Source organism: Bufo bufo, chromosome 4 (assembly GCF_905171765.1).
Source record: "Bufo bufo chromosome 4, aBufBuf1.1, whole genome shotgun sequence".
Classification (NCBI taxonomy): Eukaryota; Metazoa; Chordata; class Amphibia; order Anura; family Bufonidae; genus Bufo; species Bufo bufo.
This window is the reverse complement of record NC_053392.1, coordinates 463,996,660-464,015,926: the sequence shown is the minus strand read 5'-3', so window position 1 is coordinate 464,015,926 and position 19,267 is coordinate 463,996,660. Positions and strand designations below refer to the sequence as shown.

General features: G+C 45.7%; 1 protein-coding gene across 1 annotated transcript in view; it reads right to left on the bottom strand.

Moving 5' to 3' along the window:
• BUB1 (BUB1 mitotic checkpoint serine/threonine kinase) overlaps nt 1–17,415 on the bottom strand; it is a 44,627-nt gene extending 27,212 nt beyond the window's left edge. The window contains exons 1-14 of the mRNA XM_040427336.1: nt 17,279–17,415; nt 14,634–14,693; nt 13,774–13,915; nt 11,745–11,941; nt 10,304–10,347; nt 8,755–8,846; nt 7,101–7,171; nt 5,060–5,253; nt 4,105–4,247; nt 3,050–3,408; nt 2,897–2,949; nt 2,551–2,682; nt 469–585; nt 44–149 (exon numbers count right to left, since the gene is read on the bottom strand). Of these exons, the coding sequence (XP_040283270.1) occupies nt 44–149; nt 469–585; nt 2,551–2,682; nt 2,897–2,949; nt 3,050–3,408; nt 4,105–4,247; nt 5,060–5,253; nt 7,101–7,171; nt 8,755–8,846; nt 10,304–10,347; nt 11,745–11,941; nt 13,774–13,915; nt 14,634–14,693; nt 17,279–17,301 (1,733 nt within the window). The 5' untranslated portion in view covers nt 17,302–17,415. The remainder of the gene's footprint in view (nt 1–43; nt 150–468; nt 586–2,550; nt 2,683–2,896; nt 2,950–3,049; nt 3,409–4,104; nt 4,248–5,059; nt 5,254–7,100; nt 7,172–8,754; nt 8,847–10,303; nt 10,348–11,744; nt 11,942–13,773; nt 13,916–14,633; nt 14,694–17,278) is intronic.
• Nucleotides 17,416–19,267: the final 1,852 nt, after the last annotated feature.

Below are 19,267 nucleotides of genomic sequence, written 5' to 3'. Positions count from 1 at the left end.
AAGAATGGCTGTAAAATGCAATTTTCCACTCAGTAACACTCACTCGTTCACTTTCGCCGTGTCATCTTCAAAGATGCAAAAAGCAGAAGGCAATGAAGGGGCAGCATTGTGCAAACCTAGGAAACTACTTCCAGCAGGGTCTGGTTTGTCTGTAAAGAGCAATGGTCTCGTTAAGATTTCAGCAACAAGAAATCAATCAAGTAAAATAGAATGTGCTACATTTCCAACACAGTACAATTCTCTTTAGTTTGGACAACGTCTATTCTTCTATACAGAGGAGGACTTGATTATTTGACGACTGGGCTACAAATCAGTATGTAGGATGGACAGGTTGTATTGTGTTAATGCAATGCTCATGTAGGTTACCATAACGTGCTGATCGAACTGTAGGATCTCTACCGATAATATACATGCTGCCGTCTATGTATCCTGGGAAGTTCATTCCTTAAAAATTGTCCTAATACTTACTGTCATTTCGACACAAAGACTCAATATCGAGCTTGCTTGGATCAGCAGCTTCAAACATATGGTCATCCTCTTCATCTTCGGGGAGAGTAGATGTCTGGAAAATGTCCATTATGAAACCTGCAGGCAAAAATATTACTGATTAAAAAAATGGTGCATACAAAGTCTATGCACAATATGTAAATCATTTGTCATATACCGGTACATGGCTTTCTAAAAGTTGTATCCAACTATATAAAACTACTCTATTGAAACACCTGCTTGTGACTGTGTATTCTTTACAACTGCACCCACGTTTCTAAATATATATATAATTTTAATTTTTTTTACACAGCGGTGAGCAGGTGTAATTACAGCTCATCCGTCCCCATTCACTTTATTGGGATGTCTCTGTACTGTTCAGTTAAATCTGATATTGATGACCTATCCTGATGATAGGTCATCAATACAAAAAAGCATACAACCCCTTTAACTGAAGAGACTCAGCAGCCAGAGTTACACAGAGAATGTCTAGACTATGGAAATTAGAGGTCGTCTTGGTAAGCAAGAAGCGAGATCCCACTTGTCTGATGAATTGCCATGACGAGGGCAAGGACCTTCATAAAAACATGAGGTGCAGTTACAAGGCCAGAGGGCAGTTCAGATTCATACAAGGGTTTGTGTGGAGAAGTGCCAAAAGGACTAGAAACAGAGCCTAACCTCTTGGAAGGACAAGGCCAAAAAGTCATGTTTTGGGGCAAGTGGGTACTCTTTCCACTGGTAACCTTGGAGAGAATATTGAGCCAAATAGATATGAGCAAGAGAAGAGGAGGCCCCCTCATTGAAAATGCTCTTCATCTTCTCTCCTAGAAAGGGGCCTTCTTGATGGCCATCACCTCTTTCAGACAGTTGTCTAAATTGGTGCTCTTTGTGAATCTCCTTTCTCAATTCTTCATCAGGATAAAGAGGTGCTTTGTCCTGTGCCTTCCTTCTTGCCCAAAGTTCTTTCCTCTTTTCATTTGAATGGGGACATTATTCTTCCTTCTTTCTGTCCTTCTCTGACCCATCCCTCCACCATCTGGTGATCTGGATGTTGTCAAGGCTCTTTGAATAAATTTGTCTCTAACATCTTCCTTCTGTTGCTCAAATTCTTTGTTCTTCTGGCCCTCCCAAGGGCCCGATAGCCCCTAAGGCTGCAATTGTCCAATGGAACTGGCTGGCCATATCTGTGGCCTACCTGGTGAGGCCTTCAATTTCACTAACCTCAGATGCTTCTCTGGGTCACAAGGTGCTGCAGACCGCAGTAAACTAGGCGTCTCGCTGTGATTTTCTTTCATGTTTTTTTCAGAACCCTGTAAAATCTCTCGCCAGGTTCACTGGAGAACACAGCTGCCAGTCAGTTGTAGGTTGTATATTCCTTTTTAGTGGGTATTCCATTGTTTATTTTCTGGCTGGGTTGTTTTTTACCCTCTAGGACAGTGATGGCGAACCTTTTAGAGACCGAGTGCCCAAACTAACCCAAAACCCACTTATTTATTGCAAAGTGCCAACATGGCAATTTAACCTGAATACCAGTACAGTATAACTTCCATGTACTTTATCATTTAGCTATAATAGCCAGCCTACATTCAATGCACTGTGCTAGTCATAGCGCACCCTGTGCTGATAAATGGCAGGAAAAAGTCTAAGGCATATTGGTACACCATAGACTTGCCAGGATGCAGGTAGGTGCCCTCAGAGAGGGCTCCGAGTGCAACTCTCTGGCACCCAAGCCATAGGTTCGCCACCACTGCTCTAGGTTCTGATACATCTCAAGCTTGTTTTCCTTGTTAGCTTCTCCTGGCTGATCCTACTGCTTGTATAAAAACTGATGAGCCCAGTGGCTGGAGGAGGGTGTAGAACTGGTGGTAGAGGCTAGCATTTTTTGCTTTAGTCTCCACCTCCTTTCAGCAGCAGCTACACCCACAGCCCCGTGTCCCTCAATGAACTCAGTGAGAGAGAGATTTTACTGGCAAGACAAAAATCCCCTTTACTTTGGTTAGGTCTTGCATAGCTCCTCTAAGTCCGCAAACATTTCATAGACTAACACATTCCAGTATCACTTACCTAGTGCTTCCTTTGTGTTGACTGTGGGTGACGGAAGAACTTTGGATGGTGTTGCTTGCACAAATCCTAGTGATGTATTAGGAGTAACATGTGATGTATTGGCTATACCAGATGAGTTTCCCATCACAGTAGCTATAAGATAAATAAATGTATAATACTTTATTAGAAAAAAATACTAGATGGTCTAAAACATAATAAATAAAAGCAAGCAGGAAAACTGTTATATGCTAACATTTCATAGGAATTTATTAACTAACAGGCAAAAAGAACAAACTGTGTGCCTTTTAGGAGACATTCAACGGCTGTGTCACTAAATGAAATGGAGTACATAGGAGGCAAAACTTACCTTCTCTTACCACGGGGTGCAATTTTCCCATTAGGGCACTGGAATTAGGACCCCTACATTTAAAAAAATAAAATAGTCAACAAATGAATTCAGCAAAATATAAGAGTAAACCAGTAATCCTTGAATATTAATTTAACACGAAGCGAAACTTACAAAGGTTTAGGTGCCTCATAAATGGTAGAAGCTGACCTCTCAAGGAGTGCGGCTTTCTTCGTAAACGTGCTGTCAGCCAATGCTACATACGTAGTCTGCTGGGATACTGGATCAGGTCTTTGAGGCATGACATGACATGGAGCAGAAAGCATTGATAGCTGGTGTCCAACAGGAGCAGTGTTGGTTTGACCACTGCTCAAGGTAATTCCAAGATATGGTGAGGTTTGTGAAGAAGCAGCCAACTCATTGACTGTCGCAGACATGGGAGCTTGATAAAAACTTGAAACGGCTTGAGCTGGAAGAATTGGAGCACCTAATCCCAAAGGTGCCATCATATTAGGATGTGGAGCAGGCAGCATCTTTAAGTAATATAATAAAATAGTGTTATGAAAATATACAATCTGTAAAAAACAAACAAGTTCTCGGCTGTATTGTATCTGTATTCACAGAGGTGAATGGAGTGAGCCCCACATTTGCAGCCAGCATTCTATTCACAGTGGCACCAAGCAGGGTACAAGAGGCTCCTTTCAGCTCTCCTTAGACAACCCAAATACGATTTATAGAAATAAAGAGGAAGTATAACATTAGAAGTTTTTGGAAATTATTAATTTTTAACTAATAAATGTGGTATACAATGACACAGACAGGGAGCAAGGTTGGAAGAAACGACAACTGGCTCTTCTGCTAGAAATCACAGCTTCTAAATTCTAAAAGAGTTTCTACAATGACACTACATGTTCTAAAGTATTTGGACACCTGAACATCACATCCATGACTTGTTTGTTGGTCCCCACTTCATCCCTCCTCAAAACTGGGGTAGAGTTGTAAGGCTATTTGAACACCTATTGCTAAGTTCACCTACATTACTAATGATAGTTAGGGACTTTTCGTTTGGTGACCCTTCTAACAAAAAGGCATGGTCTACAGCGGACAACCCTTTCATTCAAAATAAGAAATTAATTTTGAAGTACAGTAACTATGAACTGAATCCGATAACAAAAAAGGTAGGCACAGGTGGCAATATTTACTTAATAGGAAATATCAACTGAGCTTACAGTTGTACTCTGTTCTGGACAGCCCTGACTTGTGGGTACATGTACATTTAGCAGGTTGCTTAGTTGTTCCATCTTCTGTTTTAGCATATGTTCATGGAGAGCTGCTTCTTCTTTATCCTTCATGTATTTCTTCTCTTCTTCCTCTGATAATAAATACATAAAGACTCCATGAAATACCCGAGACTCACAACTTCCTCCATAAATCCCCTTGGGAAGCAGTACTGCATGAATACATCCCAAACAACCCTAAGCACACTCAAAATTCAATCTTACGTTTTTGGCTACTTGAATGTCAATCGCAGGGGCATAGTAGACGTCTACGATTAGCTTAGACCATTTGAAAATTATAAGTATTTTCTGGGTTCTAGATAATGACAGCCTGTCTTCAGGATGGGTCATCAATATCAGACTGGTGTCTGACAACCAGCACCCCACTCCTCAGCTTCCTCAACAGCCACGGGCAATAACATAGTGAACAGAGCTGGAAGCAGACAGTAGTGGCTGTGCCGAGCTTTCAGCTCCGTCCACTTTGTTATTGGAGAATTGATCAGTGGGGTGTTGTGTGTCAGACACCAATCTGATATTGATGACCCATTCTAAATCTACACGCACTTTGTATGTTTTACATTCTTCTGTTTTGTGGTCATTAAAACACCAGCTTTGTTTTAGCATTTCTTTATCCTATATAATATAAGCAGGCGTGTTTTACCTATATAGATGCCTGCATTATATAAAAAAAAAAAAAAAAAAAAAAAAAAAAATAAAGTAAAAATGCTCTGCAAAAATATGGCGTTAATAATATGCTCTGTTTTGGAATTTCACAATTCATTATAGACTTTAAAAGGGGTTGTCCAAGTTAATTAAACATTTCTGACCATCCATCAGTTGCAAAAGATAAAATAATCTTCAACATTAGACATGAATGAAGGAAATGAAGCTCTCTAGAGAAGATTACCTCTCTGTTGCATCTTTTTCCGCTGCTCCTGTTTCTTTCTGTAGACGATTGCCCTATACTCTTCAAGTGACATCTCAGAATCCCCACAGACAAGTTTGTCCTTACAGTACATTGGAACTTGTTTCATTTCTGCATTTGAAGATCCAGCAGGCTGAGGTACCACAGCGGACTTGGAAATAGTTACATATTTGTTCCTGCAAAAATAAATAAAATTATTAAACTATACACTATTAGGGGGCATTCACACGACCGCGCTGTGTTTTGCCATCTGCAAATTGCGGATCCCCAAAGCACGGATACCGGTCATGTGCGTTCGCCTTTTTGCGGACTGCACATGGCCAGCGCTACATAGAAAATGCCCATGTTTGTCCGCGATTGCAGACAAGAATAGGACATGCTCTATGTTTTTTGCGGGGCCGTGGAACGGAACAACAGATGCGGACATTGAATTACGGTCATGTGAATGCACCCTTATACTGTTAAGCAGTTTATTTTACAATTACATACAAGACTACACAAAATAAATTTAAATGGAATTAAAAAATAAATAAAGAAAGAAATAATAAAAATAATTCTCAGAATAGTCACCAAATGTGTTCATTACCTTTTAGGCCTCATGCACATGACCGAATCCGTTTTGCGTTCCGCAAATCACGGATACGACGCAAAACACAGATACCGGCCAAGTGCATGCTGCCATTTCTTTTTTAAGTGTAGAATTTTTTTTGAGACTGCGGAATGGACATACGGATGCGGACAGCACATTGTGTGCTGTCTGCATCTTTTGCGGCCCCATTAAAATGAACGGGTCCGCATCCAATGCACAAAAAATGCAGACAGGATGCGGACTGAACATACGGTTGTGTGCATGAGGCCTTAGTGTGTCTATTCTTACTAGCAGGCCTGCACTACAGCAGGTATGACTCTGCTGCTTATGAGTAAGAATGCCCGGTCATATATGAAGCGAACATCTGGCATAGTAATTAGTTACCCCTTTTTTACATCTACCACTCAAATTTAGAATGAAACAATATATCATATAGCAATAGTTCTCAAAGTCTGGCTCATGCCATCCACAGTGTGTTGCTTGCAATAAGAGCCCTACGTCTAGGACCAGTGGCATGCTGTAGACCTGTTCACACCACACTTCCTAGAAGTGAGAGCCCCTTTAAAGAGGACCTTTCACCTTGAAAAACATTGTGAACTAAGTATGTTGCCATGGAGAGCGGCGCCCGGGGATCTCATTGCACTTACTATTATCCCTGGGCGCCGCTCCGTTCTCCCGTTATCCCCTCCGGTATCTTTACTCACTAAGTTATAGTAGGCGGTGTCTGCCCTTGTCCTGTGGGCGTCTCCTTCTCCTAGGGTGCAGCGCTGGCCAATCGCAGCGCACAGCTCACAGCCTGGGAGGTTTTTTTCTCCCAGGCTGTGAGCTGTGTGCTGCGATTGGCCAGCGCTGCAGCCTAGGAGAAGGAGACGCCCACAGGACAAGGGCAGACACCGCCTACTATAACTTAGTGAGTAAAGATACCGGAGGGGATAACGGGAGAACGGAGCGGCGCCCAGGGATAATAGTAAGTGCAATGAGATCCCCGGGCGCCGCTCTCCATGGCAACATACTTAGTTCACAATGTTTTTCAAGGTGAAAGGTCCTCTTTAAGCTCACTGTTGTGCCAAGTGCCTAATTTCCCAACTGGCTATTTGGAGCAGACAGGTTACATACTGTGTGCGCAAATATTTACTGGTTTAACGACACCATTATCCAGTATTATTTTACAAAAGTCAAATCCACAAGACAATCCAGCACTCCTCCTCTATAACGTGCTTCCTGCAGATACAGCAGTATAGACAAGCCGACATACCAGCTTCAACTTGGAGCCATTGATATTAATAGGATTCAGGGTTAAAATTCCTTGTTAAAAGTAATGACTCTGAGCAACAACTGTCATTTACGAAACGTAGGCCACAGTGCATGTACTGTAGGGATTTAGCTTCTTAATATTCTCAATTGGTTTCTGTTGACACTGAATGGGACACTTACACATTGGACTCCTCTCTACTAACGGGCACTTCACATTCTTTTACAGCTGGATTCTGAAAACCTGCAGAGACCTGAATGGTGCAGAATTTATTAACGTGATAGCAAAAAGAGGAATAAAACATTTAGTAGAATTCATTACACCAGTAGCATACTGTGAATTTAAAGAGAAAAAAAACACACACAACAACAAGAACACTATTGTAGAAAATAAAGACTATCCCCATCTTCTGAAGCATTTTGTATTGTTCCACTGCATCTATAACAAAAAAAAAAACGGCAATCCAGTCTGACTCATGTCCTATGGTTTTTGTCTACAGCTCCTGTTCAGGTGGTCTGCTCTACGTCTTACTAACATACATTTGGTAGGTGAGCATGAAGTAGGGTACCATGGAGTCAGAAGTCTGACACTCTGGTAAGGGTGACCCTGCTGAGTTAAATTTATATTTATGTCCCTCTGTTGTGTCGTTTCTGATAAAAAATTATATGTAAATTAGGTCTTCAGTGCACTGAGGAGATAAGGGCTGCATCGAGCCATCAGAGCAGCTCCATGACAGGTGTAAAAAGTGTAAAACTGAAAAAAATAAAAAAAATTATAATATGCTAAATTCTAAATGTAAAAGTAGGTCTAAGTGGTTGCATGAACTCTGCATGTGTACATACATTTAACTTTCTGCTTTGATCACACATCAACTTTTAATACATTTTAAATTAAAACAATACACGGACGCAAAATTCCATGTCTGGTGTGTAAACTGCTGGGTGGCATTTTGACAAAGTGGCAGTGCCAAGCGCAAAAATTGAAAGAACAAAAAACAAATAGCCCGGACAGCAAAATTGTTAAACTAAGAGCATTTATAAAGAAGTATACCCATCTTTGACATTTATGCCATATGCACAGGATGAGGAATAGGCGTTGTTCCAAGAGATGTGACCCGCATCTATCTCCAGAACAGTGGTGCCCGAGCTCCCTGTACTGCCTGGTTCCACTTCTACTGGAGTTCTAACAGATGTGAATGGAGAGAGCTGCACATCCATGGTCTTCTCTCCATTCATAGCAGTCATAGACCCAGGCAGGATGCAGGACCCACATTCCAGATATAGGTGCAGGTCCCAGACCTGCACCTATCACACATTTATGGCTTAACCTGTGATTATGACATAACCATCTAAGATTAAGTGAATACCTCTTTTATATTTTATATGCATTAGAAGAATAAAAATACTGTAATTGGCTGTGAAGATGGGCATGACCTTTATCATGAGTAGAGTCAATTATTTTCTGGAAAATATCCATTATGTCAAACATGCATGTTAGTTGGGGGAAATGGGGTTGAGTTTTCAGACCTTATGAGTAAATCTTATTGCATGTTATATTATCATCAGATAACCATGTGCGGGTCTATTAATGCAGGAAGTAAAGGAATTTTACTGCAGCTGTATTTATACCTAATCATGGCCGTAGAGCTTTCAAAGACAGGTAAATGAAATAGGAAATATAGAGAAAAGATCATAACCAACAGCACAGTCAACCCATAATAACTGCAGATTAGTTTCCAAGCATTCTAGCATTTTTAGATTAATACTGACCCACTAGACATCACTAGAAATAACTAAAGCAAGAAACAGATATTGCAGATTGTTACAGAATACTCACCTGACATTTGCTAAGTGACAAGGGGTCAACTTCTGATGCTGGCGCCATCTGATTTACAATCCTGGAATCCCTTAGAGGCTGCACAGAGTTACCTATAGAAATTAGTAGAAACCTAGTGGATAACACACATCTTATAATTTGTAGGACGTGGCTGATCTTTTTTGAAGATCATACCACTGTATATTACACAAGGTAATTTTCCATGCATATATATCTTGCCATTTTTTTACATTATAGGAGTATTCCAAGCTTACAAAATAAAAATAAAAAACACTGGAAAGTACCTTCACGAGTGTGTATGCGCACCAATTGGAGGAGCATTCACATTCATGAGCTCAGAAGCAGTCATTTCTCATTTTGTCCAGATCTGTGTTGCACCTTTGTTTTGATGCTGCTAGGGTTTGCACTGGGCAGGGTTATCATGTAAAGTAGTACAGTTACCATGATTCCTCTACCCCTCACAGACATTGCCTGCATTTATAGCTTCCTGCCTGCATCTATTATAAAATGTATGGCAGTGCAGCAATTCCTCCCTGCCCTAAAACACAACACAGCTCTGCTGTTCTGGTGCTCCCTGCACAATCTGCAGCCCAGCATAAGAAACACACTGTGTGAAACAGAGAGGAGGCATGTAATGTGACATTGTGTGCTTCAGGTTAAGAAAGCGTGGAGATATCCCTTATTTTGAACAATAGGTTGTCACAAACCAGAGACTGACAGACATTTCAGCTACAGACAACACATTACTAAGCGACTAATCTTACTTCATTGAAACCATTTGCTCACTATTTTAAAAAAGCAATAGCCCTTCAGGAGTGATTAGCAAATATTTTTAGAAATTGACCAACCCGCTTACGGTAATCTATTTGCTGTTTGACATACTCCTCAACCGCAGCATTCGTAGAGCGCAAGTGATGTGATTCACATGCATTACCACTCTCTGAGCTGTCCCTGAACAGATCGTCTTGTGCACATGCGTTAAACATTAAAATGAACATGTTTGGTCCAGGCACAGAAGAGATCACGTCACCGCCACCACCTTGCCCCCTATGGACACAGCGGGCAAAGAGTGCAGGTGCTTACATACATAGCCCACAGATAGGGACTTTCTGCTGCTCGGAAAGGGCGAGATAGGATTTACAGATGTAGGTCACACAACCAATAGGCAAATATTTTTAGAAGTGGGTCCACCCCTTTAAGAGTCACACTCCCGCTGAGATGGCAGCACAGTAAAGGAACTGAACATCAGCAGACATCACATGTAGAATAAACTAGGGATAATGGCGATTTTACTGCAGAACTAATCTTCACAATATGCACGTGAATAGAGAATTGTACCAGAATCTTTTATACATTTGCATAAATATACATTGTACATTAGTTATAAGTGATACTTTTATACCATGATTACAGTTGGTCGAAGAAAAAACTGTTGACTCGCCTCACAGTTTACCCATGTTAACGACTGATTTTGTAAAAGACAGAAAGGGTAAACCAATATCCAATAACCAATATGGCCTAATTCTTTGTTCACATATGGGCACCTTACCTTGGTCATGTCGATGATTTTGAGAAACCCTCATCTGAAACGCTCTGGAGGAGAATTTAGAAGAACAAAAGTAAAAACACCATTAACAATGTAGACGGGGCATAATGAATGACGAATAATGATCTAGAACCTAGCTGCAGAAGGTCAAAATTATTCCAAGAAGTCCAGAAAAGCATCAGCTTGCATTTTAGGGCTGCTTTAAAGGGCATATTCACCATTTGACAGTTTACATAAAATAAACCTAGATTATACAGTAATTTAACTTTACTCATCTTTCAGTAACAGAGTTAAATGTAAAAAAAATAAAAATAAAATTACGATTGGATACCGCATTTATTTTACGAAATATATATATGCTATGGGACTGCCGGAGTTAGCAGAGTACCAGCGCGAGACTATCTCCAGCAGTTCCGTAGAATTAAATGTAGAAGAAGTGTGCAACGTGGAACACGGGTTCCCCCCCCCCACCACCACTATTTTAACCCTTCATAGGCACCTGTAATGATGGTGGTGCTTAAATGTTGCACCATCATCAGAACTCGCTCTATTACCATGTAAGAGGTATTCCACTTTCAGTATAGATATTAGCATTCCCCAATCCTCACATTTTGACCGGAGGACCACTTTTTAGGGGTTTTCCAGCACTAACACTGATTATTTATTCTCAGGATAGGTAACTAATCTGAGATTGGTGGGGGTACCAAGAGTCAGCAGTTTGTTCCACTGCACAGCAGTCCCATCAGAAAGTAGACAAGTGAAAGAGCACAGAGCTGCAGTACCACTCACAGCCACTAGTTCATATACAAAGTTGTGCTGTTCTGAACTACAGCATCCTCTTTAGAAACTGTAACAGCATGCTGGCGACACTGGCTAGTGGCCGTAAATGGTACTGCTGCGATGCCCTTACCCACTGAAATGGGCGCAGCGCTGCAGTACCATTCACAGCCACTACCTGTTGAACAGAACTGTGCTGTTCCAGAGCACAGCAGCCTGTTCAATCAGATGAAAGATTGGGGATGCTTGGAGTAGAAGCCCCACCAACATTATATTGATGACCTACCCGAAATATAGTAAATCAGTTTTACAGTCCCGGATAACCCCTTTAATAAGTTGTTAAATACCATTCTTAAAGGGGTTGTGCCAAATGTTTAAGTTATCTCCTATCCCCAGGAAAGGGGATGACTAATGGTCTCATGTTCCTGTCTAAGCATATGCCCTGCCACTCCATTCATTCCCGATGGGAATGATTGAAATAGTACTGTACTTAGACTGGAAACATGGGATTCCACAGATTAGTTAGTGATCCATTATTTTGTGGATATGGGATAACTTTCATACTTGGCACAACTTCTTTAAAAAGTGTTACATTTCAGGAATGTCTTCCCCATCTTATTAGGAATCTAGCATATCCTCTTATAACTGCAAAATACCATGACCTCACCTGTAGTGGTGATCCAAGAGATCCTTTGGTTCTGCCTTATTTTCAAAAGCTTTATTGAAGAGTAGACTCGCACTGTGAAGGTCACCCTTAGCTTCCAGCTGCTGAGCCCAGATAACATGCAGGACAGCAGAGTTGTTACCTATGCCTTGGCTGTACAGGTACTCGAAGAACTGCGTAGGCTCATCGATCATTTCAGCCTATAAGGACAAGAGTTGTTTTGTTGTCACTTGAAATCAGTCTTAAAGAAGCAATGTTTTGTTTTGTTTTTTAAATCACATACATTACTAACTATCAGTATTCTAGCTGTTTAATTTATCTCACCCTAAGGGCTCATGCACACGACCGTATGTATTTTGCAGTCTGCAAAAATACGGATGACATCCGTGTGTATTCAGTGTTTAGCGGAACGGAACAACTGGCTCCTAATAGAACAGTCCTATCCTTGTTTGTTATGCGGACAATAATAGGACATAGGGTTATTTTGGGTATCGAAATTTCGATACCCAATAGATATACGATACCGGGATTTCCATTTTTTCGATACTGGGCTGCGTAGTCTAGTATCACAGAACTTGGAGCGCGCTCCAATTATCTCAACAGCACAGGGGAGAAGGAAGTAGTCTCTACCTACCCCCTGTGCCTCCGCTGTCAATGAGGAGAGAGGGAAGGAGGGGCGGGCACACTGCGCCAGCAATGAAAGTTAACTTTTAATACAAATACAGGAGGTGGCAGAATCACATAGCCAGCACCCTGCCTCTCTGACAGGGAGCTGCGATCAGCCACAGTTAACCCCTCAGGTGCCGCACCAGAGGGGTTAACTGCCGCTGACCGCAGCTCCCTGTTAGAGGCAGGGTGCCGGCTATGCGATTCTGCCAGCACGCCTCCTGTATTAAAGGTTAACTATCAGTGGTGGCGCAGTGCGTCCTGCCCCCCTCCTCCCCAGTATTAAAAACATTGGTGGCACAGTGCGCCCCCCCCCCCCTCCCAAGTATTAAAATCATTGGAGGCAGTGGCCACAGGGTCCCCTCCCCTCATCCTCATTGGTGGCAGTGGCAGCTTCTGATCGGAGCCCCAGCTGTGTAATCCTGGGGCTCCGGTCGGTTACCATGGCAGCCAGGACGCTACTGAAGCCTTCCATGGTAATCTCCCTGCTGCTGTGTGTGTAAAAAAAAACCCAACTAAATATTAAGTATAAATCACCCCCTTTCCCAATTTTACATATAAACAATAAACATGTTACATATTGCCATGTCCAAAAAGTCCAAACTATTAAAATATTTAAAAAGTCTATGCAGTGATAGCCAGAACAGAAAAAAAAAGAATAAAAACTGCATGAGCCCTAACTCAGTTGCATTCATATATTTTTAGCCTTTTCATTATGGGAACCTGGTCATCTGATCTCAAATCTGACTCCTTGCTCTAATGTGTATCTAAAGGGTCAGGAGTGCAGATATATAGTAGGTGAGGTTATACAGTGATTAGCTGCAGTTCTATAAACCTGCTGAACTCACACTGCCTTTACTATCTGTGTGTGCTGACTCTCCAGTGTAGTTCTATGGGATGTAGCTTCACACTGATCACCCTGCCAACTCCATGACAGGGGCAAGAGATGACAGAGCAGACAGGCTCAAGTGTGTCACACAGGAATACATGGCGACCGTGCAGTGGAGGGGACAGCAGCTCTGTGTCACTAATCTGTCATGGCAACCCTCAGAGGACACAGAGCGGTGCTGTGTGGCGAGACGACTCCTCCTCTTTCACTGCAAAGCCAGGCATGATGGGAAATACATGGTTAATTAGGAAAACCATAAATCTAGGGGAGAAGGAATCAAGATGGCTGACAACTCAAAACTTGCACATCAAGTAAAACAGGTATACACAAGTCATACACAAAAGACTATCTTATTCTATAATAATTAACTATCCTGCGCTATATAGGCAAAGAAACATCTTGGAGTGCTTCTTTACTTAAAATACATGACTTACAGGAAGCCATAACAAATGGCTACAATGTGAACATGCAACTTACAAATCGCAGGCAGTATTTCAGATATCGCTCATCATTGCAGTATCTCTTGTCTCCTATGAAGCTTCGAACTAGACGTTCCAACAAACATAAAATGTTCCTTTTCTCCTCTGGAGGAAGAGTTTCTTCAGCCCAAAGTAAATATCTAGAAAGAGATAGAACACACTGATAGGTGTCTGACTGGCAGGAGTCCAACCGCTTAGGCCCCCTCAATCATGAGAATGTGGACCCCCTTAAAGCATACCAGAGTTTAACAAAAAAAAAAAATGTTAGCATAATGGCTGTGCTTCTTTGTACAGTCATAACCGTGAAGGAACATGTCTTTTTAGCCTAATTATTCCCTGTTTAAGCAGCACAGCTAGATGCATTTCTCTTACAAGCAGGGCATGTCTCCCTTCTGTAGAATTTGCCAGTACTGTATTGCTATGACGTCCTTTCCCTTACTTCCTGCCATGTTTCTCACAGAACAGATAAGGAGGGAGAGATCACACTTAAAGAAAGGCAGGATGCCCCTGTGAATTCTGAAGCAGTGTAGAAGCAGTTCTTTTAATCAGGCCTAGCTAGCAGTGACATGCCCTGACCTAAACTGACGTCTTCTGTGTCTGTTACTAGGGACGGATCTTGCATGACAACAGGAAGTGGACTGCAAATTAAGTCGAAGTGAGACCCTTAGGGGCCATGACTTTACAGTTTGTTCCCCCCCCCCCCCAGGTGGATGCAAGCAGATTTTAAAAATGAAGCGATTTAGAAATTTGCTATTTACACCATTCTCTATTAAATGAAGTTGTGTGAAAGCATAGTGACTCTTTATTAAAGCCACATCTTAAGACTCTCTGGTCAATGCGGTTACATTGATGACTGACCTGTCCCATAGTTCCAGTGGATCATTTCCATTGTATCCCTGGATGTGCGCTTCAAACATTCTGCAAGAGAAAAGCATAAAATGAGTCCTACGTGCGTATAAAATGTTACAGCAGGACATGACGGTGTCACACAGTCCTCACGTGAGCACAGTATGTTGGCTCCTCGACCAGCAATGAGTCTCATTCCTACCTTCCATGCTTTGTGGTAAAGTAGCGACATGAAAAGAATGACCTACAGGCAGAGGAGTTGCTCTGTATCATTCCTGTCCCCAGCTGAATAAGATATGCAACCCTTTGATGGAGTCGGGGGCCTCATTTCAGCCCCCCACAATATGTTGAGTTGACCACTAGTTTTGTTGGCTGGGGTCACCAAGAGCATTCAGCACATCCAAAGACAAAAATCCATACCATCGCAGCAAGTAACCCTGCAGGACTACAAATCCCAGAATGACATCACATTTTAGTTCACACTGGCATCGTGGACTACGTTTTGCAGTACTGGACAGAATGGAGCAGAGTACAACGGAAACCTGACAAAGAGCTAATGCACGTTAGTGGCTCAAGTTTATAGCGGAGATATGACAGCTATGCTGGATCCATCAGATCCTGGAGAAGCTCTCCAGACCTCATTATAGCAGAACATCTGCAGGAGCCCAGTCACCTGGCGTGCGCGACAGCAGAGACGTCGCCGCGGGAGCCCAGCCACCGGCGCGTGACAGCAGCGACGCCGCCGCGGGAGCCCAGCCACCGGCGCGTGACAGCAGAGACGCCGTGTGACAGCAGAGACGCCGCGGGACCCCAGCCACCGGCGCGTGACAGCAGAGACGCCGCGGGACCCCAGCCACCGGCGCGTGACAGCAGAGACGCCGCGGGACCCCAGCCACCGGCGCGTGACAGCAGAGACGCCGCGGGACCCCAGCCACCGGCGCGTGACAGCAGAGACGCCGCGGGACCCCAGCCACCGGCGCGTGACAGCAGAGACGCCGCGGGACCCCAGCCACCGGCGCGTGACAGCAGAGACGCCGCGGGACCCCAGCCACCGGCGCGTGACAGCAGAGACGCCGCGGGACCCCAGCCACCGGCGCGTGACAGCAGAGACCCCAGCCACCGGCGCGTGACAGCAGAGACCCCAGCCACCGGCGCGTGACAGCAGAGACGCCGTGTGACAGCAGAGACGCCGCGGGACCCCAGCCACCGGCGCGTGACAGCAGAGACGCCGCGGGACCCCAGCCACCGGCGCGTGACAGCAGAGACGCCGCGGGACCCCAGCCACCGGCGCGTGACAGCAGAGACGCCGCATGACAGCAGAGACGCCGCGGGACCCCAGCCACCGGCGCGTGACAGCAGAGACGCCGCGGGACCCCAGCCACCGGCGCGTGACAGCAGAGACGCCGCGGGACCCCAGCCACCGGCGCGTGACAGCAGAGACGCCGCGGGACCCCAGCCACCGGCGCGTGACAGCAGAGACGCCGCGGGACCCCAGCCACCGGCGCGTGACAGCAGAGACCCCAGCCACCGGCGCGTGACAGCAGAGACGCCGCGGGACCCCAGCCACCGGCGCGTGACAGCAGAGACCCCAGCCACCGGCGCGTGACAGCAGAGACGCCGCGGGGCCCCAGCCACCGACGCGTGACAGCAGAGACGCCGCGGTGCCCCAGCCACCGACGCGTGACAGCAGAGACGCCGCGGGGCCCCAGCCACCGACGCGTGACAGCAGAGACGCCGCGGGGCCCCAGCCACCGACGCGTGACAGCAGAGACGCCGCGGGGCCCCAGCCACCGACGCGTGACAGCAGAGACGCCGCGGGGCCCCAGCCACCGACGCGTGACAGCAGAGACGCCGCGGGGCCCCAGCCACCGACGCGTGACAGCAGAGACGCCGCGGGGCCCCAGCCACCGACGCGTGACAGCAGAGACGCCGCGGGGCCCCAGCCACCGACGCGTGACAGCAGAGACGCCGCGGGGCCCCAGCCACCGACGCGTGACAGCAGAGACGCCGCGGGGCCCCAGCCACCGACGCGTGACAGCAGAGACGCCGCGGGGCCCCAGCCACCGACGCGTGACAGCAGAGACGCCGCGGGGCCCCAGCCACCGACGCGTGACAGCAGAGACGCCGCGGGGCCCCAGCCACCGACGCGTGACAGCAGAGACGCCGCGGGGCCCCAGCCACCGACGCGTGACAGCAGAGACGCCGCGGGACCCAGCCACCGACGCGTGACAGCAGAGACGCCGCTGGGCCCCAGCCACCGACGCGTGACAGCAGAGACACCGCGGGGCCCCAGCCACCGACGCGTGAAAGCAGAGACGCCGCGGGGCCCCAGTCACTGAGACGTGACAGCAGTACCACAGGTACCATAAGGATACAGCATTCAAATTTGGTGTACAGAACCAGAAGACCCAGCATGCCATCAGAGACATGTAAAGCTACTTGTACCAGCAGACACAGTAAAAAAAACAGATATGTGGAACTACAAGTTTCCGCATACCATATGCAAGAATCTGCAGAACTACAACTCCCAGCACGCCCTATGATTAGGAGCTGTCTAGGGTTACCCGACCACAGCGAAAACCTCCCACAGTCCCGAGCTGTGAGGTCTTCCAGGTTGGGGGTTCTAACCCGGGTTACTACAGGTAGTTACAACTTACTGCACACAGCTCTGGACGTCCATGGCCGCGCTCCGATGCTCCTCACTAGTGCTCGCCGCTCACCATGACACCTAAGCCCCTTGTTCTCTCCCAAAACTATTTCAAATTATCCGCGCAAGCGCGAATTCAAATTGTGCCGCTCCCATAGGCGATCCCGTCCAGCCAATGGAATTCAAAGTAGAGAAGGGCGGAAGTTTGTCATATAGCGAGACTCTCACCGAGTAAACAGAATCCCAGCTTTACTCCGCCATAGTTGTTAAGGGCATGAACGGCTGCTGCGTAGTTTTTTTCTAAGGCAGAAGGCACTAGGGTTCATCGACCTGTATAACTGCAGTGAAGGCTGGGAAAGGAAAACATCCTGCCTGGCACCTACCTAATCACGTGGGCACACAAGACCTGTGCCAACAAACTGAATGAAAAAGCAGTCAGCATTGTATCGAAAGCCTCGTGCACACGGCTGTAGTTTTCATCCGAGTGCCATCTGCATTTTTAGCGGATGGTGCACAGACCCATTCATTTCTATAGGGCCATACAGTTGCCACCCGGCTGGTATCTCGCCTGCAAGGCCGGTATTTTAGTGGCCGGTCATTATTCTAACTGGGGGCAGTAATAGGGTTATTATTTTTACTGGGGGGCACTAATGGGGTCATTACTCTTACATGCCTCCCAAGTGTCCCTCTTTTTGACCCAAGTCCCTCTTTGATCCTTAAAGGGGTTCTGTAGTTTTTTAAACTGATGATCTATCCTCTGGATAGATCATCAGCATCTGATCAGCGGAGGTCCGACACCCGGGACCCCTGCCAACCAGCTGTTTGAGAAGGCAGTAGCGCCACGGCCTTCTCGCTGTTTACCGCAGGCCCAATGATGTCACAACTAGTATCAACTGGCCTGGGTGGGGCTAAGCTCCATTCAAGTGAACAGAGCTTAGCCGCGCCCAGGCCATTGATACTAGTCGTGACGTCACTAGGCCTGCGGTAAACAGCGAGAAGGCCGTGGCGCTACTGCCTTCTCAAACAGCTGGTCGGCAGGGGTCCCGGATGTCGGACCCCCGCCGATCAGATGCTGATGATCTATCCAGGGGATAGATCATCAGTTTAAAAAACTGCAGAACCCCTCTAAGGCCCCTTGCAGACGAGTGTTTGTCACGCTGCGAGTCCGCAGCACAATTCCCGTCCTGACCTCCCAGAACTGACGTGGTCACATAGCATTATATTGATTTATGATGCTATGTAACCCTTACAGTTTTGGAATGTATTGGATAACACTGGCCTAATGCCAGTCCGTGTGCGGCCCATTGTAGACATGCCTATTCTTGTCCGCAAAACGAACAAGAATAGGACATGCTATATTTTTTTTGCGGGGCCTCGGAACGGAGCAACGGATGCGGACAGCACACGGAGTGCTGTCCGCATCTTTTGCGGCCCCATTGAAGTGAATGAGTCCGCACCCGAGCCGCAAAAACTGCGGCTCGGATGCGGACCCGAAAAACAGCCGTGTGCATGAGGCCATACATAGCATCATAAATCAATATAATACTATGTGACCCAGTTAGTGCTGGGAGGTCAGGCCGGGAGATGCGCTGCGGACTCGCAGTGTGACAAACGCTCGTCTGAAAGGGGCCTAAATGTCCCTCTTTTTGACCTGGAGCAGGTGCATAAATGTGCATTAATAAATTTACTAAGTGTCTTTATGGTTTCTTCCTGTATATTAGTCCAGAACTTCATTATTTGGTGCAATTTGGACCTTACAATGTCTATAATCTGATGCTTTATGTGCAAATATTTAAATGGATAGTGAAGTGCAAGACAAATATTTTCCCAGGAGCTCCACATGCTGTAAAAAATAAAGGAACTTATACTCACCTAACCAATCCCCAGTTGCTATAGTTGTGACGCAGTCAGTAATTGGGCTTTGGGCGGAGTTAGAGGCGTGGCCTAGTGTGAAAAAAACTGCCATGTTGTGCGCCGAACATATTGTCCCTCTTTTCGA